The sequence below is a fragment of the Argentina anserina genome, chromosome 5, assembly GCF_933775445.1.
Source record: "Argentina anserina chromosome 5, drPotAnse1.1, whole genome shotgun sequence".
NCBI lineage: Eukaryota > Viridiplantae > Streptophyta > Magnoliopsida > Rosales > Rosaceae > Argentina > Argentina anserina.
Genome location: NC_065876.1, coordinates 11,932,045 through 11,944,790, shown reverse-complemented (window position 1 = coordinate 11,944,790; position 12,746 = coordinate 11,932,045). Strand labels below are relative to the sequence as shown.

Genomic DNA, 12,746 nt, shown 5'->3' with positions numbered 1-12,746 from the left:
ATTATTCTCTATAATTTCAATTATTTTTCCAGTGATGAATTCCAACAATTCACTTGTTATTGTATTGTATGTTGCTAATTTGTATTTGTGTTAATTATATACACAATCGTTTGATTATGTTGTGTTTAGTAGTATGACGTATGGAATAATGCATAATTCTTTCATTCTCGATAGTTAGCCTTAGAAATCTCATTTGGGAATTATGTATGATTTCAGAATCATACATGATTCTTGAATTGTCCTATTTTTGGACAGTTTGGGAAAAGAGGACTTTGTTTCATAGTTTGTAGTTCTAGTGTTTTCGTTTTCGATAGTGGGATATATTTTGGCACGATCTCCCGCTTTCGTTTAGGTATAAATATTCGTGCACTTGAGGAACTGTAGGGAGATGCTGCCGAAATTTTCTCATGAACGAGAATGAAAATACAACTACAAACTGTCAAACAAAGTCATTTTTTCCTGAATGAGATTAGGGCCCTAACCGGAGGCATAAGGTGATGGAGAAACACATATGTACATTTTTTGTGCTTATTATTTAGTTTTTATTATGACAACATACAAATAACATGGATAAAAGTTGGATGCTGCTAGGGAGGGAGGACCCTCTTTATATAATGGGAATCTATAATTTTGTGAACTATGCAAGAAACCAGGGTAATGGAGCTGAATGGTACAAGTGTTCGTGTAGAATGTGTTGCTGCAACGAGTATGTAACTGATTCAGTTATGTATCAGCACTTATCACATTATGGTATGTGGCAGAGTTATACAACATGGACAGACCATGGTGAAGTAGCTACTTATCCTACCCCAGTTGAATTCCAAGCAAGTTACAGTCATCAGGCTGGGACATCTAGTGGTATTGGCGGCCTTTCTATGGACCCCACTATGAACATGCTAGTTGATAATTTTCCATATGTTTCGAGATATGATCAAGCTGAGGAATTTGATGTACCCATTGACACTAGTGATTTTGATAAGTATAAGAGGTTGCTCACGCAAGCGCAAACCCCATTGTATCCTGGTTGTTCAGAGACTGTTTTGAGTGCCTTGATGTCACAAATGCAGTTAAAAGTGAGGCATAAATGGTCGAATGTCAGTTATGATGAAATTTTTCAGTATATTAAGCGTTTGTTGCCCCCAGAAAACTTACTTCCTGACATTTATTATAAGACAAAAAAGATTCTTGATGGCCTCGGCCTTGAGTATGTGAAAATAGACGCATGCAAATATAACTGTGAATTGTTTTATGGAGATTATAAAGATTATGATGAATGTCCGGTTTGCAATGAATCTCGATGGAAACCATCATCTCTGTATCAAAGGAAAAATGTCCCTATGAAGGTGCTTCGTTATTTCCCATTGACACCTAGGCTGCAACGTTTATACATGGCCTCGCACACTGCAGAGGCGATGAGATGGCATGGGAGGGCAAGGGATGATGATGATGATGATGTTCTCAAACACCCTTCTGATGGTGAGGCTTGGAAACATTTTGATAGACAGTTTCCTGATTTTGCAGCAGATGTTCGAAATGTAAGGCTCGGACTCAGCACAGACGGATTCAATCCTTGGGGAAACATGAGCTCTACTCATAGTACTTGGCCAGTTATTGTTGTGCCATACAATTTGCCTCCTTGGATGTGTATGAAGAAGGAATTCAATATACTGACTTTGTTGATCCCAGGTCCCAAGTCCCCGGGAAAGTGTCTAGATGTGTACTTGAGACCATTGATTGATGAGGTGAAAGATCTAAGGAATAATGGAAAGGCAACTTTTGACAGGCATAGTCAGTCTTCATTCAGAATGAGAGCAGCAACTATGTGGACTATCAGTGATTTTCCTGCTTACGGGATGTTGTCTTCTCAAACCACGCACGGATACAAAGCTTGTCCTATCTGCTTGGACAATGTTAATTCTAGTTGGCATGCTGGTAAGGTGTGTTACATGGGTCACTGAAGATGGCTTCCAGTTGATCACGAATGGCAGTTTGATGCGTCTGCATTCGATGGTACTGAAGAGTGGGATACACAGCCCCAGAAATGGTCTGGAGATGAAGTTTTGGACAAGATGAACTCTTTCGATTTCGGACCGCTTAGCGGTAATCCTAATATATATAAAAAAACAAAACGCCCAAAGCATCTTGCGTGTTGGCAGCATAAGAGTATATTTTTTGAATTGCCTTATTGGTTAAAATCGATACATAGAAACAGCTTAGATGTCATGCACATAGAGAAGAATGTAAGCGACAGCGTTGTGGGAACAACTCTGGATCTTAAAGATAAGACAAAAGATAATATCAAAGCTCGGGTGGATTTGGAAAAGATGGGCTTGCGTGAACACTTGTGGTTAAAAAAGACGGGGACAAAAGTGGAAATGCCTATTGCACCTTACGAGGTGAAGCCATCTTTAAAACCTTGGGTTTTCAAGTGGTTTCATGATGTTAAATATCCTCAAGGGTATGCAGCAAATATAGCGCGATGTGTTAAGGTGGAGGAACAAAAGATAATTGGGTTGAAGACTCATGACAGTCATGTTTTAATGCAACGACTTCTTCCAGTGGTAATTAGACCATATCTGCATTCTGATGTAGTAGAGCCATTAGTAGCCTTGTCCAACTGGTGGCAAAAGTTATGCACTAGAGAAGTGAAGAAGTCAGATCTCTTAAAATTGAAAGAAGAGATTGTATACATCCTTTGCAAATTAGAGAGGATTTTTCCCCCTGCCTTTTTTGATATCATGGTTCACCTCATGGTCCACCTTCCCGACCAAGTTCTGCTTACTGGCCCAGTACACTATACCTGGATATTTCCCATAGAAAGGTAAAATATATGTGTATGTTTACCATATCATATTTTTAATTATATACAGTGTATAACTTTCTAACTATGTTTTTTGTTTTAAGACAACTTGGGGTTTATAAAGGTTATGTCAGAAATCGAGCGAACCCAGAAGGTTCCATTACAACTGCGTACATTTCACACGAGTGTGTAACCTACTGCAATATGTATCTCCATGATATAGATGACACAGAGTCACGTGCTGCCTCCAATGAACCTACATTTAACCTTTCAGTTGTTTCAAAAGATGTAAGAATGTATGGTAACTTACCACAGTCAGAAACTCTTAGCCAATATGAACTGATTGAGGCCTATTGGAGCGTACTGCAATATTGTGATGAAGTTCAAGATTTTATGGAGTATCATTTGAAACAACTTGAGGATAATGGTGACGATCACCCAGAAGAGACGCACAAGAGATCATTTCCTAAATATTTCAAGAAATGGGTACGTAAAATTTTAATATTTATTTTGTCACAAAAAAGAGAACAACAATTTTTGACTAGTCATTTCTAACATGTGTGTGATTGATATTTTTCTCAGATGAGAAAGTTGCAACGAGAAAACAGTCAGTTGTACTCCCCGCAGATGCAACATTTGGCCAGTATGCCACAATCACATAATGTATATGCGGCTTGTGTAGTGAACGGCGTAAGGTTTCTGACATAATTTTTAGATCAAGGGAAGAAGACACAAAACTGTGGCTTCATGGTAGAGGATAAGAATGGAGGACCACCATACTATGGGGTCCTTGTTTATGTTATTGAACTACTGTATGGATCTCGTATGCCGGTTGTTTTGTTTAAGTGTAGATGGTTCAATACTGACCCAAGTGTTCGGAGGAGTACCAGATTGGATCATGGCCTATTATCAGTGAATACACACACAAGCTGGTATGAAAATGAGCCATTTATTCTTGCAACCATGGCAAAATAAGTGTTCTATCTTGATGATCCGAAATTGGGCCGCGGTTGGAAAGTGGTAAACATGATGTCACATAGAAATATTTTTGATGCAAGAACACTTGCACAGGGTGCAGAGCAAGATATTGATAATATGGCTATTGAACCATATCAAGAGCCTTCTACCTCAGCCATCCATGTCACAAATAACATTTGCATCAACAACGAGATACACTTTCAAGCGTCTGAATACGTTCCTATAGAGTTTGATTTCAATCCTCTACCGTACATTCCCCCATAGAAGAAGACTTCATTAATGATGAAGATGAAAATGAAGATGAGGATGAAGATGAGGATGAGGACGCTGATGAGGATTATGAAGAAAATGATTGAGTACTAATTAATGTATGTTTAAACTTTTACGTGTAATATAATTCTAGTTAACATGTATGAATTCCAGAATGTTATGAACTATTCTACTTGTTGATATAAAGACATAATCAACATTAATTAATGATAATGCAAGATTGATATGAAATCATGAAATCCCGAATACTGTATCGTAATGAAGATCAAAAACTAAAAAGAAAGAGTATTTTTCACCAACAATCCCTCAATTATGGTGTACCTACCAATGTGATACCTCAACTCTTAATCGTACCAATGTGATACCCAGACTCTAGTATTGCTATCATTGAAGTACTTCCGTCAGTTTTTTTTCAACTTCTCCGTCATCTTGGTGACGTGGCAAGTACGTGAGGCCCACAAAGAAGGTTAAAAGATAAAATTAACCCCATCTGAGAGAAACAATATTTTTCCGGCCCTTTACCTTGAGAAAGACACCCAACAATTCCAATTTTGACGCTAATTTTCCCTCCATACTCCTTAATTTGTGTCTCTTATCTAAACTAAAGAACTACCGCCAACCAGTCGACCACAATCTGATAAAACATAGATCAATCTCATTTTCTATTTTTACCCTAGCACTTGTTAAACTAACAGAATAAATATAGAAAATTATATGGAACATCTCATTTCCACAATCTCATAAGAATATAGAAACACATAACTTAACGAAATTCAAATACATGTGTTAAGTATCATTAGTTGCCACCTTTTATATTGATCTGCCATGATTTTTGCTTTTAAGAACTAATGGTACTTAACACATGTATTTGAATTTCGTTAAGTTATGTGTTTCTATATTCTTATGAGATTGTGGAAATGAGATGTTCCATATAAATTTCTATATTTATTCTGTTAGTTTAACAAGTGCTAGGGTAAAAATAGAAAATGAGATTGATCTATGTTTTATCAGATTATGGTCGACTGGTTGGCGGTAGTTCTTTAATTTAGATAAGAGACACAAATTAAGGAGTATGGAGGGAAAATTGGCGCCAAAATTGAAATTGTTGGGTGTCTTTCTCAAGGTAAAGGGCCGGAAAAATATTGTTTCTCTCAGATGAGGTTAATTTTGTCTTTTAACCCTCTTTGTGGGTCTCACGTACTTGCCACGTCACCAAGATGACGGAGAAGTTGAAAAAAAAACTGACGGAAGTACTTCAATGATAGCAATACTAGAGTCTGAGTATCACATTGGTACGATTAAGAGTTGAGGTATCACATTGGTAGGTACACCATAATTAAGGGATTGTTGATGAAAAATACTCAAAAAGAAACAAGAAAAAATTATTTCATGATAATTATAATGTATAATTGTGTATTAATAAATGTAGAGATTCTAAATCATGTTTTCATTTGAGAAAAGGATTTCATCGCATAACACAAAATTTAAGGCGCGCGGTATCTTTCCCACCATTATTTTTAGCCCAAAATTAAAACTGATGCTGCCAAAACAATCGCCGCTTAAGTGGTCTATATATATATAGGCCCGATATTTCTAGTAAAACAGTAGGCTCTTTCCATCCCTAGATCCCCAAAATTATTTTCTCTCTCAATCAGCTCACAAATCTCCTTGTTAGTCATACCCAACCTATTCAATCCTGAAATCCCTAGATATTAGACCCAGATTTCCTCTCTAAATTATCTAATCCCTAATTGCTCTCTGTCTTGGCCACAAACGAAACCCAAGGTTCGTCTCTTTCCCCAAATTCTCTTATTCCATTATATAATGGTTTGTTTCAATGCATATCTAGGGTTCTATTTCCAGATTTGTGGCTTTTATATGCTGGTATTGCATCATGAGTTTCAAGCTCTTTACTTTATTGGATTTAATAGTGAAAGCCAAATATGTTTTGTAGTTTCTTGTCCCTTTTTCAATTAAGTATAGGTCGGATCTTGGCTAGTGTTTGTGTAAATTTATAAAGGTTGATGCTTGAATCAAAGAGATGAGCAAAACCCCCAGATATTATATATTGAGATTTGCTGTGAAATATTGATATGAGCACTTTGTGCGACGTTCTTAACACATTTTTACCTCAATTTGTACTTTGCTTAGCCCTTATTGTTGTACTATTGAGTCATTGAGTCGTAGTAAGAGTCTTGAGCGGTATTGGATGCATTTTTGTGCTTACATGAGTTAAAACGCATAATTGGTTTAGAGTCCTAGTTTGACTAGGAATCATTGTTAGGTTTTGAAACTAATTATCTCTTACTTATAATTTTATTTTCTTATTTTCAGATTGGATTGCAGAGATAATTAAAGAAAAAAAAATGGAGCCAAGTCATGCAACAATTAAATAGAAGATGATCATTAAAGGCATAAAACATGGCATGTTAGGGATTAAAGCATGGCATGTTTTAGGGAATAAAACTTTCCATGTTTTAAGGATTAAAGCATGGCATGTTTTAGGGAATAAAATTTTCCATGATTTAAGGGATTAAAGCATGGGATTATTATAGGAAGAAAGAAGCAATTTCAAACCCTCCATCTTTCCTCTATATATACATGGCTTCACCTCTCAAATATGATCACTTCTCCTTTGCATTCAAGAGCCAAAACTCTACCAAAATACTACCTCAAACATCCTTCACCAAAACAACAAGCCATTCTCCCCTATATACAAATTTCATCTCCACCGAAATCACCATTGAAAACACACCTCCAAGGTTCCTACAACGTGTGATTCTCGCAACTCATCTCCACGGGTTTGTTCGTTTTTTGATTTTTTTTACAATACTTTGTCTATAAAGATTGTAGTATGATGTTTGTGTGTGATTATTGTTTTGTATTAAGAATTGAAATTTTCAGATTGTTTTATTGGATTTTTGGATATTTGCTATAATTAATGAGTTTGTATTTCTATTGTTGTGTTCTAATCATCTTTCTCATATTTTTAGATAATTTTCAGATATGTGCATATGGATTTAGTGCTTGGATGCATTCCCTAAGATTGTGTTTGAGTGCTAGATTCATCAACCATATTGACACAAATCGAATCATGCCTTAAGTAGGTTTGATTTGTGTTGATTAAAAGTGGTAAAAATTTTGGAAATTTGCATGTGAAATCATGGTGGGTGACGCCATACATGAAACATGTCTCCAACAAAGATTTGGTGCTTAAATGTAATCTTGTTTGATTTCTACTCTAAGTGTTATTGAATTCGATTGTATGCAAATTTAGATTAGGCCCTAAGTCAATCTAAATGTTAATTGAAATCTTGCACGATTAGATGATCCCCTAAGGCTCTAATTGTATTGGTGTCTAAAAAGTATGTAATTGGTCGAATTAGAATGCATGATAGGTTCAAACTTGTAATTATGTGGTGTAATGGTAAATTTGGTTTAAGTTTGTTAAAGAGAAGTCGATCATGTAAATAATAATTTAGGTTTTATTTTAGTAGTTAATCTCAAACCCCCCATTATTTGTTAACACTAAAAGTTTAGAGTTCCCTTCAATTTTCCGGAAAGAACGATCCCTGCTTATTCTATACTAACGATGATGTTTTACAGGGTTTATTATAGACGTTTTAACCAACGCTCTATCAAATATGCTTAGTTTGCTCAGTTTTCAATAGCCGTTCAGGAGGTTATTTTGTCTTAAGTGGTTGTATTAACATTTTCATATTTTTGTTTAATTTGCTCAGTGTTTGTAGGATTGTCCAAACTCTCAATCTCAAGTTAGAACACATCCTACTCTTTATCTTTGTATGTTAATTTTGTCTTCTGTTTTTTGTTTTTTTGTTTTTTGCTCTGGATTGGAGAAGTGGAGCTTTTCCATTCGGATGATGAGTTACAATCAAGAGTATAATCATTATAACTAATTAAGTTATAGATTAGAAACCCTCCAGATATAGTCTTTAATTATATATAGAGTTGTTTCAATCTACTTAAGTTATTTGTTTATATTTCAATCTCATTAAGTTATCTAGATTGCACTGATTTGGGGTTTTATCTTGATTCAGCTCACAACATGCCTGGTGGGAGGAAGAGAAAGGCTTGGAAAGACGCTGAATGCCTCTTTAGAGAAGCGGTTGTACGACAACACAATGGTGCTTCAACGGAGTCATCGCAGCCCACTGTGACTACCATAATGGGAACAGTTGCTGCAACGGCTCCCCCACTCTCAGATGAGGATGACCTATTTGGTGAGATACCAATGGAACGATCTGAGGATGACCCTCCTTTGATTAGTATTCGGCTCTCAAAAAGTGGGATTGAAGACCCTCCCCCAAAACGCAAACGGGAGTTGGTGAACAACAAAAAACTTGGAGATATTATTAGAGCATCAGGGAAGATCCAGGTGGTCTATGAGAAGGAACTCATCATGAGACCTGACTCACAGGATTGTAACAGCCTCTTGGTCAGTTGTATTGGCAGCTGCATACGGGGAAAAGTTGCAATGAAGACAACAAATTGGGAAGAATGTCATCTGGATGAGAAGACAAAGGTGATAGATTGTCTTTCGGTAAGTTGTAGAAGTCCTATTTTCTTATAGTTTATTTGTAAATTATTAAAACTAATTGGTATAATGATTGTTGTCGTGATTATGTTACAGTTGTTCTTTGTTATTGATTATGAGAACGACGACATGTGGGCGTGGATCCAAAAAAAGCGAGAAAAATATTTGTAGACTGGAAGGGGGACTTTGCTGCCCACTATAAGACTTATGGGAGTAAAGAGCTCCCTTTGGAGCTTTGTCACAGGCAAGATGAGTGGGTGTGGCTTTGTCAACACTTTGAGTCACCAATTGTTAAGGTAAACTGTAAACGTATAAGTGGTTTGCCTCTATGAATTAAAATAGAACTGATTAAGTCAATGTAATTAAGCATCAGTCGTATATATCATAACAAAGTTGTATAAGTCATAGTCCTATCTTCTTATTTATGTTTTTTATTAATGTTGATGGTTGTGTATAATAGAGACGCTCAGTCGCTAACACGAACAACCGTAAAAAGAGGAAAATGGAACACCATGCAAGGCGGAAACCGATCGTCTACAGGATGGCTGCATTTAGAGATAAAGGTGATGAACTTTTTGTCATTTCAGGTTATGAGGAGTCTTATGCTGCCTCCAAGGAGGAGGAAGCTGCTACAAATGGGGTAAGTGATTTAAATTATATGAAAATTGAGTTTTTGTACTAATTGTATGTTATACATATGTATATATATACCACACTTGTTGCTTAAGGGTTCCTGACTATTATAACAACTATGTTGTTCCTAAACTAATTTTAGATGCTGCTATTGTTGGTATGATTGAAGACTTACAAATATTTTTTGTTAGTAAATGACATGTTTTCTTAACAACTATTTAGTGCATGCCCTACATTGTTTATTGTTTATTGAATGTTTAGACTGATGTAAAACACAATTGTAAACAATGTTGAATGCTTGTCGTCTTACACTTACAGAAGAAGATGAGGGATGAAGCCGCAAGATTGAAGAATGATTTTATAAGTAAAAATCCTGACACCCCTAATGACCAGATCCCACCTTTTGGTCTAGAGGCTTAGTATGGACTGCTTGAATTTGGACTTGGAACAAGAAAAGGGGGGGAGCTGCGTGGTCTTGGACACATGCAAGCATCAAAGATAAGAGCCAATCTTCCACCTCTTCCACTTCACGTTCTCGACCGAATATGGAAGAGAGACTACGTGAGGTCACTGAGAGGGCTGAAAAGGCTTAGGGAAGGGCTGAAAGTGCTGAGGCAAAGACTATAGAGCTTGATGAAGAGGTTCAGAGAATGAGGACTCAACTTGAGTTTCTTATGTCTCAATATTCTAGTGCACATTCTGGAGGAAATGTCAACATGGACACGAACATCTCAAGCTAGACTCATTTAGGTTTGTAGAAGATTGTTTTTGCATGGACAAATTGATGTCAATTCCATGGTTTTTTTTTCTGGTACTTGTGTGAACAATGTTGCTTATTTCATATTAAGTTGGTATTTTTTCCAAAATATGTCCATTAGTCTAATTATTAAGAATATCAATAAATAATTATATATATATTTAAGTGTAATTAAAAATAATTAATATGAGTATTATATAGAACTAATCGACAAATGGATTCGTCAGCATACTCAGATGAAACATGGCGCCTCTTAAGTATATAACAATTTCGCCGTCTAAGATCACACTCCACTTAAGAGACGAAATTTAGTTGACGTTTAAGTACAAAACGACGAAAAAACAGCCGTTTAAGAACAATGGGTTCTGCCGCCCTAACTCACTAACCACTTAAGTGACGAAACCACACTTGCCTCTTAAGTAAAAAGGAGATGGACGTTTCGTCGTTTACGGTACTACATTCGTCGCATAAGCGGTTACGACTAAACTAACCTTTCACCGCATAAGATCTTCACTTAAGCAACGAACATCTTGTGTCACCTTGCTAGCACCTATGCGACAAGGCCTACGCGACGAAGCTTAAGCGACGAACTATTCCCCTCTTAAGTACTTATGAGACGGATTGGGATTCTTAAGAGACTAAATTTGTCCGTCTCTTAAGCGTTGTTTTCCACTAGTGCAATGACCAATCATACCGAATTGAACTGTACGTACTCGTACTAGTACTAGTGATTTGTTGGAATGATCGATCGAACGCTTACTTAGATTTTTGGGGCACCTGAAGTCCCTTTCTATTTGGATCACCGATGAGATCTTTGTTAGTTTATAGTTTAGACATGTTTTGGTTAACGTTCTGGTATTAGCTAGGTTTGCGCGCATGATACTTTGGAACGGAAGCTAGCACATTGTTAAGTTATGGGTGCACCAGCTGTACGTATTTCGTTCGATTCCTACTGGATTATATTAATTTTGTAGTTATAAACCGATAAACGTATTGTGGTTTCCAAATTAAATTTCTGGCGCCCCTTATTCCAGGTACCAACTTGTGATGGACTGATGGCAGCTCATGAGTAGTTCACCAAATGTAAAAATAATCTGATCGCTCAGACAATTAGTTACTCCGGCGCGGTGGTCGGTGGATCTCGTTGAGTAGTTATGTACCTTGCTGACGAGTTGCATGCTGATATGTTCAGATGCCCTACCGCCGATGTTATTGCTAGTCTCTTCATGAATCCTATATGGAGGTGTGTTCCATCTGCTTTGAGCTGGAAATTAGATTTAAGCTGCATGCCCGCTCTGTGGTTCTTACGAGTTACGACTTACGACCTTGATGTTTTTGGACTATGTCTATAAGTGAGCTGTGAGCATCGACCGTTAAGCTTTTCTGGATGTGCGGTTAGCTTCTCTAGAGCTCAATTTAGCTACAGATCAAAAAATTATGGCAGTTTAGCGTTATCTGCCACCACTTTGATATCGAACTCGTCACATTCTTAGCGTCATAAACGTTTACTGCAACATAATGCTAATTAATCATCATATCAAAGGTACTTTTGAAGCCTTTCTTTTAGCCCTCTCCTGCTATATATAAACTTAAATTTTGCAGTTGGATGCACAATAGCTGTTCTCCTTAAACATCTTAATTAGCCGTACGTTTATTATATATATGCTTGTGTCTGTTTATGTGAATTATGTCCCAAGAGATGCATAAGTGTATGACAAAATGATCGAGTACATGCATGAAGAGGAGTATTGATCTCTATTTTCCCACATATATAGTCGATCTAGCTATAATCTATATAATCTGTTATTTTTCTGAACATGTCAAACACGTACGTTAAATTCGAGCCATTTTATTGAACGATATTCCCATGCATGCAGTATTATATATCATGCCATGTTCCATATCCCTCAATTTTATGTAGGATTCTACAATTGATATATAGTTTGATACACCTGTACAGTACGTATTAGGACTAGGAGTTTTGATCGATGTTGCAAGTTCTGTGCGCGCAGTTATGCATGCAGCTTTCCAACTTCAGTTTATCTGTCATGAAAACACATTAGCCATTTGCCATTTGTGGGTCAGTGGGTGTGTAGATATATATGTTGTGAGCTGTACGGACAAAGATAGAAACACTGGGAAGAGATAAATAGATCGAATGAGTTCATACGTACCATCCTTATATTTGAGGCACTGCGCTGTTGAGCAACCAAGTTTGCAGTAGTAGAAATGCTGATCGTGATCCAAGGGTTTTAGAGAGTTTCCGGGACACTGTATTACACATTTAAAGAAACATCTTTCATTTTCCCAGCAATAATAGAGGCAATCGTTTTCGCAATCCTTATCTACTGCGTTTACAGTGCTGATGAACAAAATCACCATAGTTAGCACCACAAGCACACCCTTCATCACCATATTTGACAACACTACTAGGTATACTCTTTTAGATGGTTGTATAAAACTAGCTAGGAGGCTGGTCTTCAGTGAATATGGTGCAGAGTTCTGTGATGAAATGGCATGGGAATATATACTGAGACAGTAAGACGCATCTCTGTGTAATAAGCTAGGTAAAATATATATATATATATATATATATATATATATATATATATATATCATAGATCAACTTCCTAACTCCTAAGTCATTATTTGTAATAAGCGGCTCGATCCAACAACCCCTCAGCGCCTCAAGTTGGTCCATAGTTGTTGATCATGCTAAACTTGCGAACCATACGGCAATACCCCCTCAGATT

The 12,746-nt window shown here is 36.8% G+C and overlaps 1 protein-coding gene across 1 annotated transcript; it reads left to right on the top strand.

Annotated features, from left to right (window-relative positions):
• The first annotated feature begins 566 nt into the window (after positions 1–566).
• LOC126795524 (uncharacterized) lies at positions 567–4,134 on the top strand. Its single transcript, XM_050522351.1, has 6 exons — positions 567–1,937; positions 1,989–2,821; positions 2,905–3,286; positions 3,383–3,443; positions 3,516–3,623; positions 4,043–4,134. The coding sequence occupies exons 1-6, from the start codon at positions 567–569 to the stop codon at positions 4,132–4,134; spliced, it is 2,847 nt and encodes a 948-aa protein (XP_050378308.1).
• The last annotated feature ends 8,612 nt before the right edge of the window (positions 4,135–12,746 follow it).

Coding starts and splice junctions, on each gene's coding strand:
- LOC126795524 (XM_050522351.1), top strand. CDS start 567: ATGGATAAAAGTTGGATGCTGCTAGGGAGGGAGGACCCTCTTTATATA. Junction 3,287..3,382: donor CTAAATATTTCAAGAAATGG/GTACGTAAAATT, acceptor TATTTTTCTCAG/ATGAGAAAGTTGCAACGAGA. Junction 3,444..3,515: donor GCAGATGCAACATTTGGCCA/GTATGCCACAAT, acceptor CATAATTTTTAG/ATCAAGGGAAGAAGACACAA.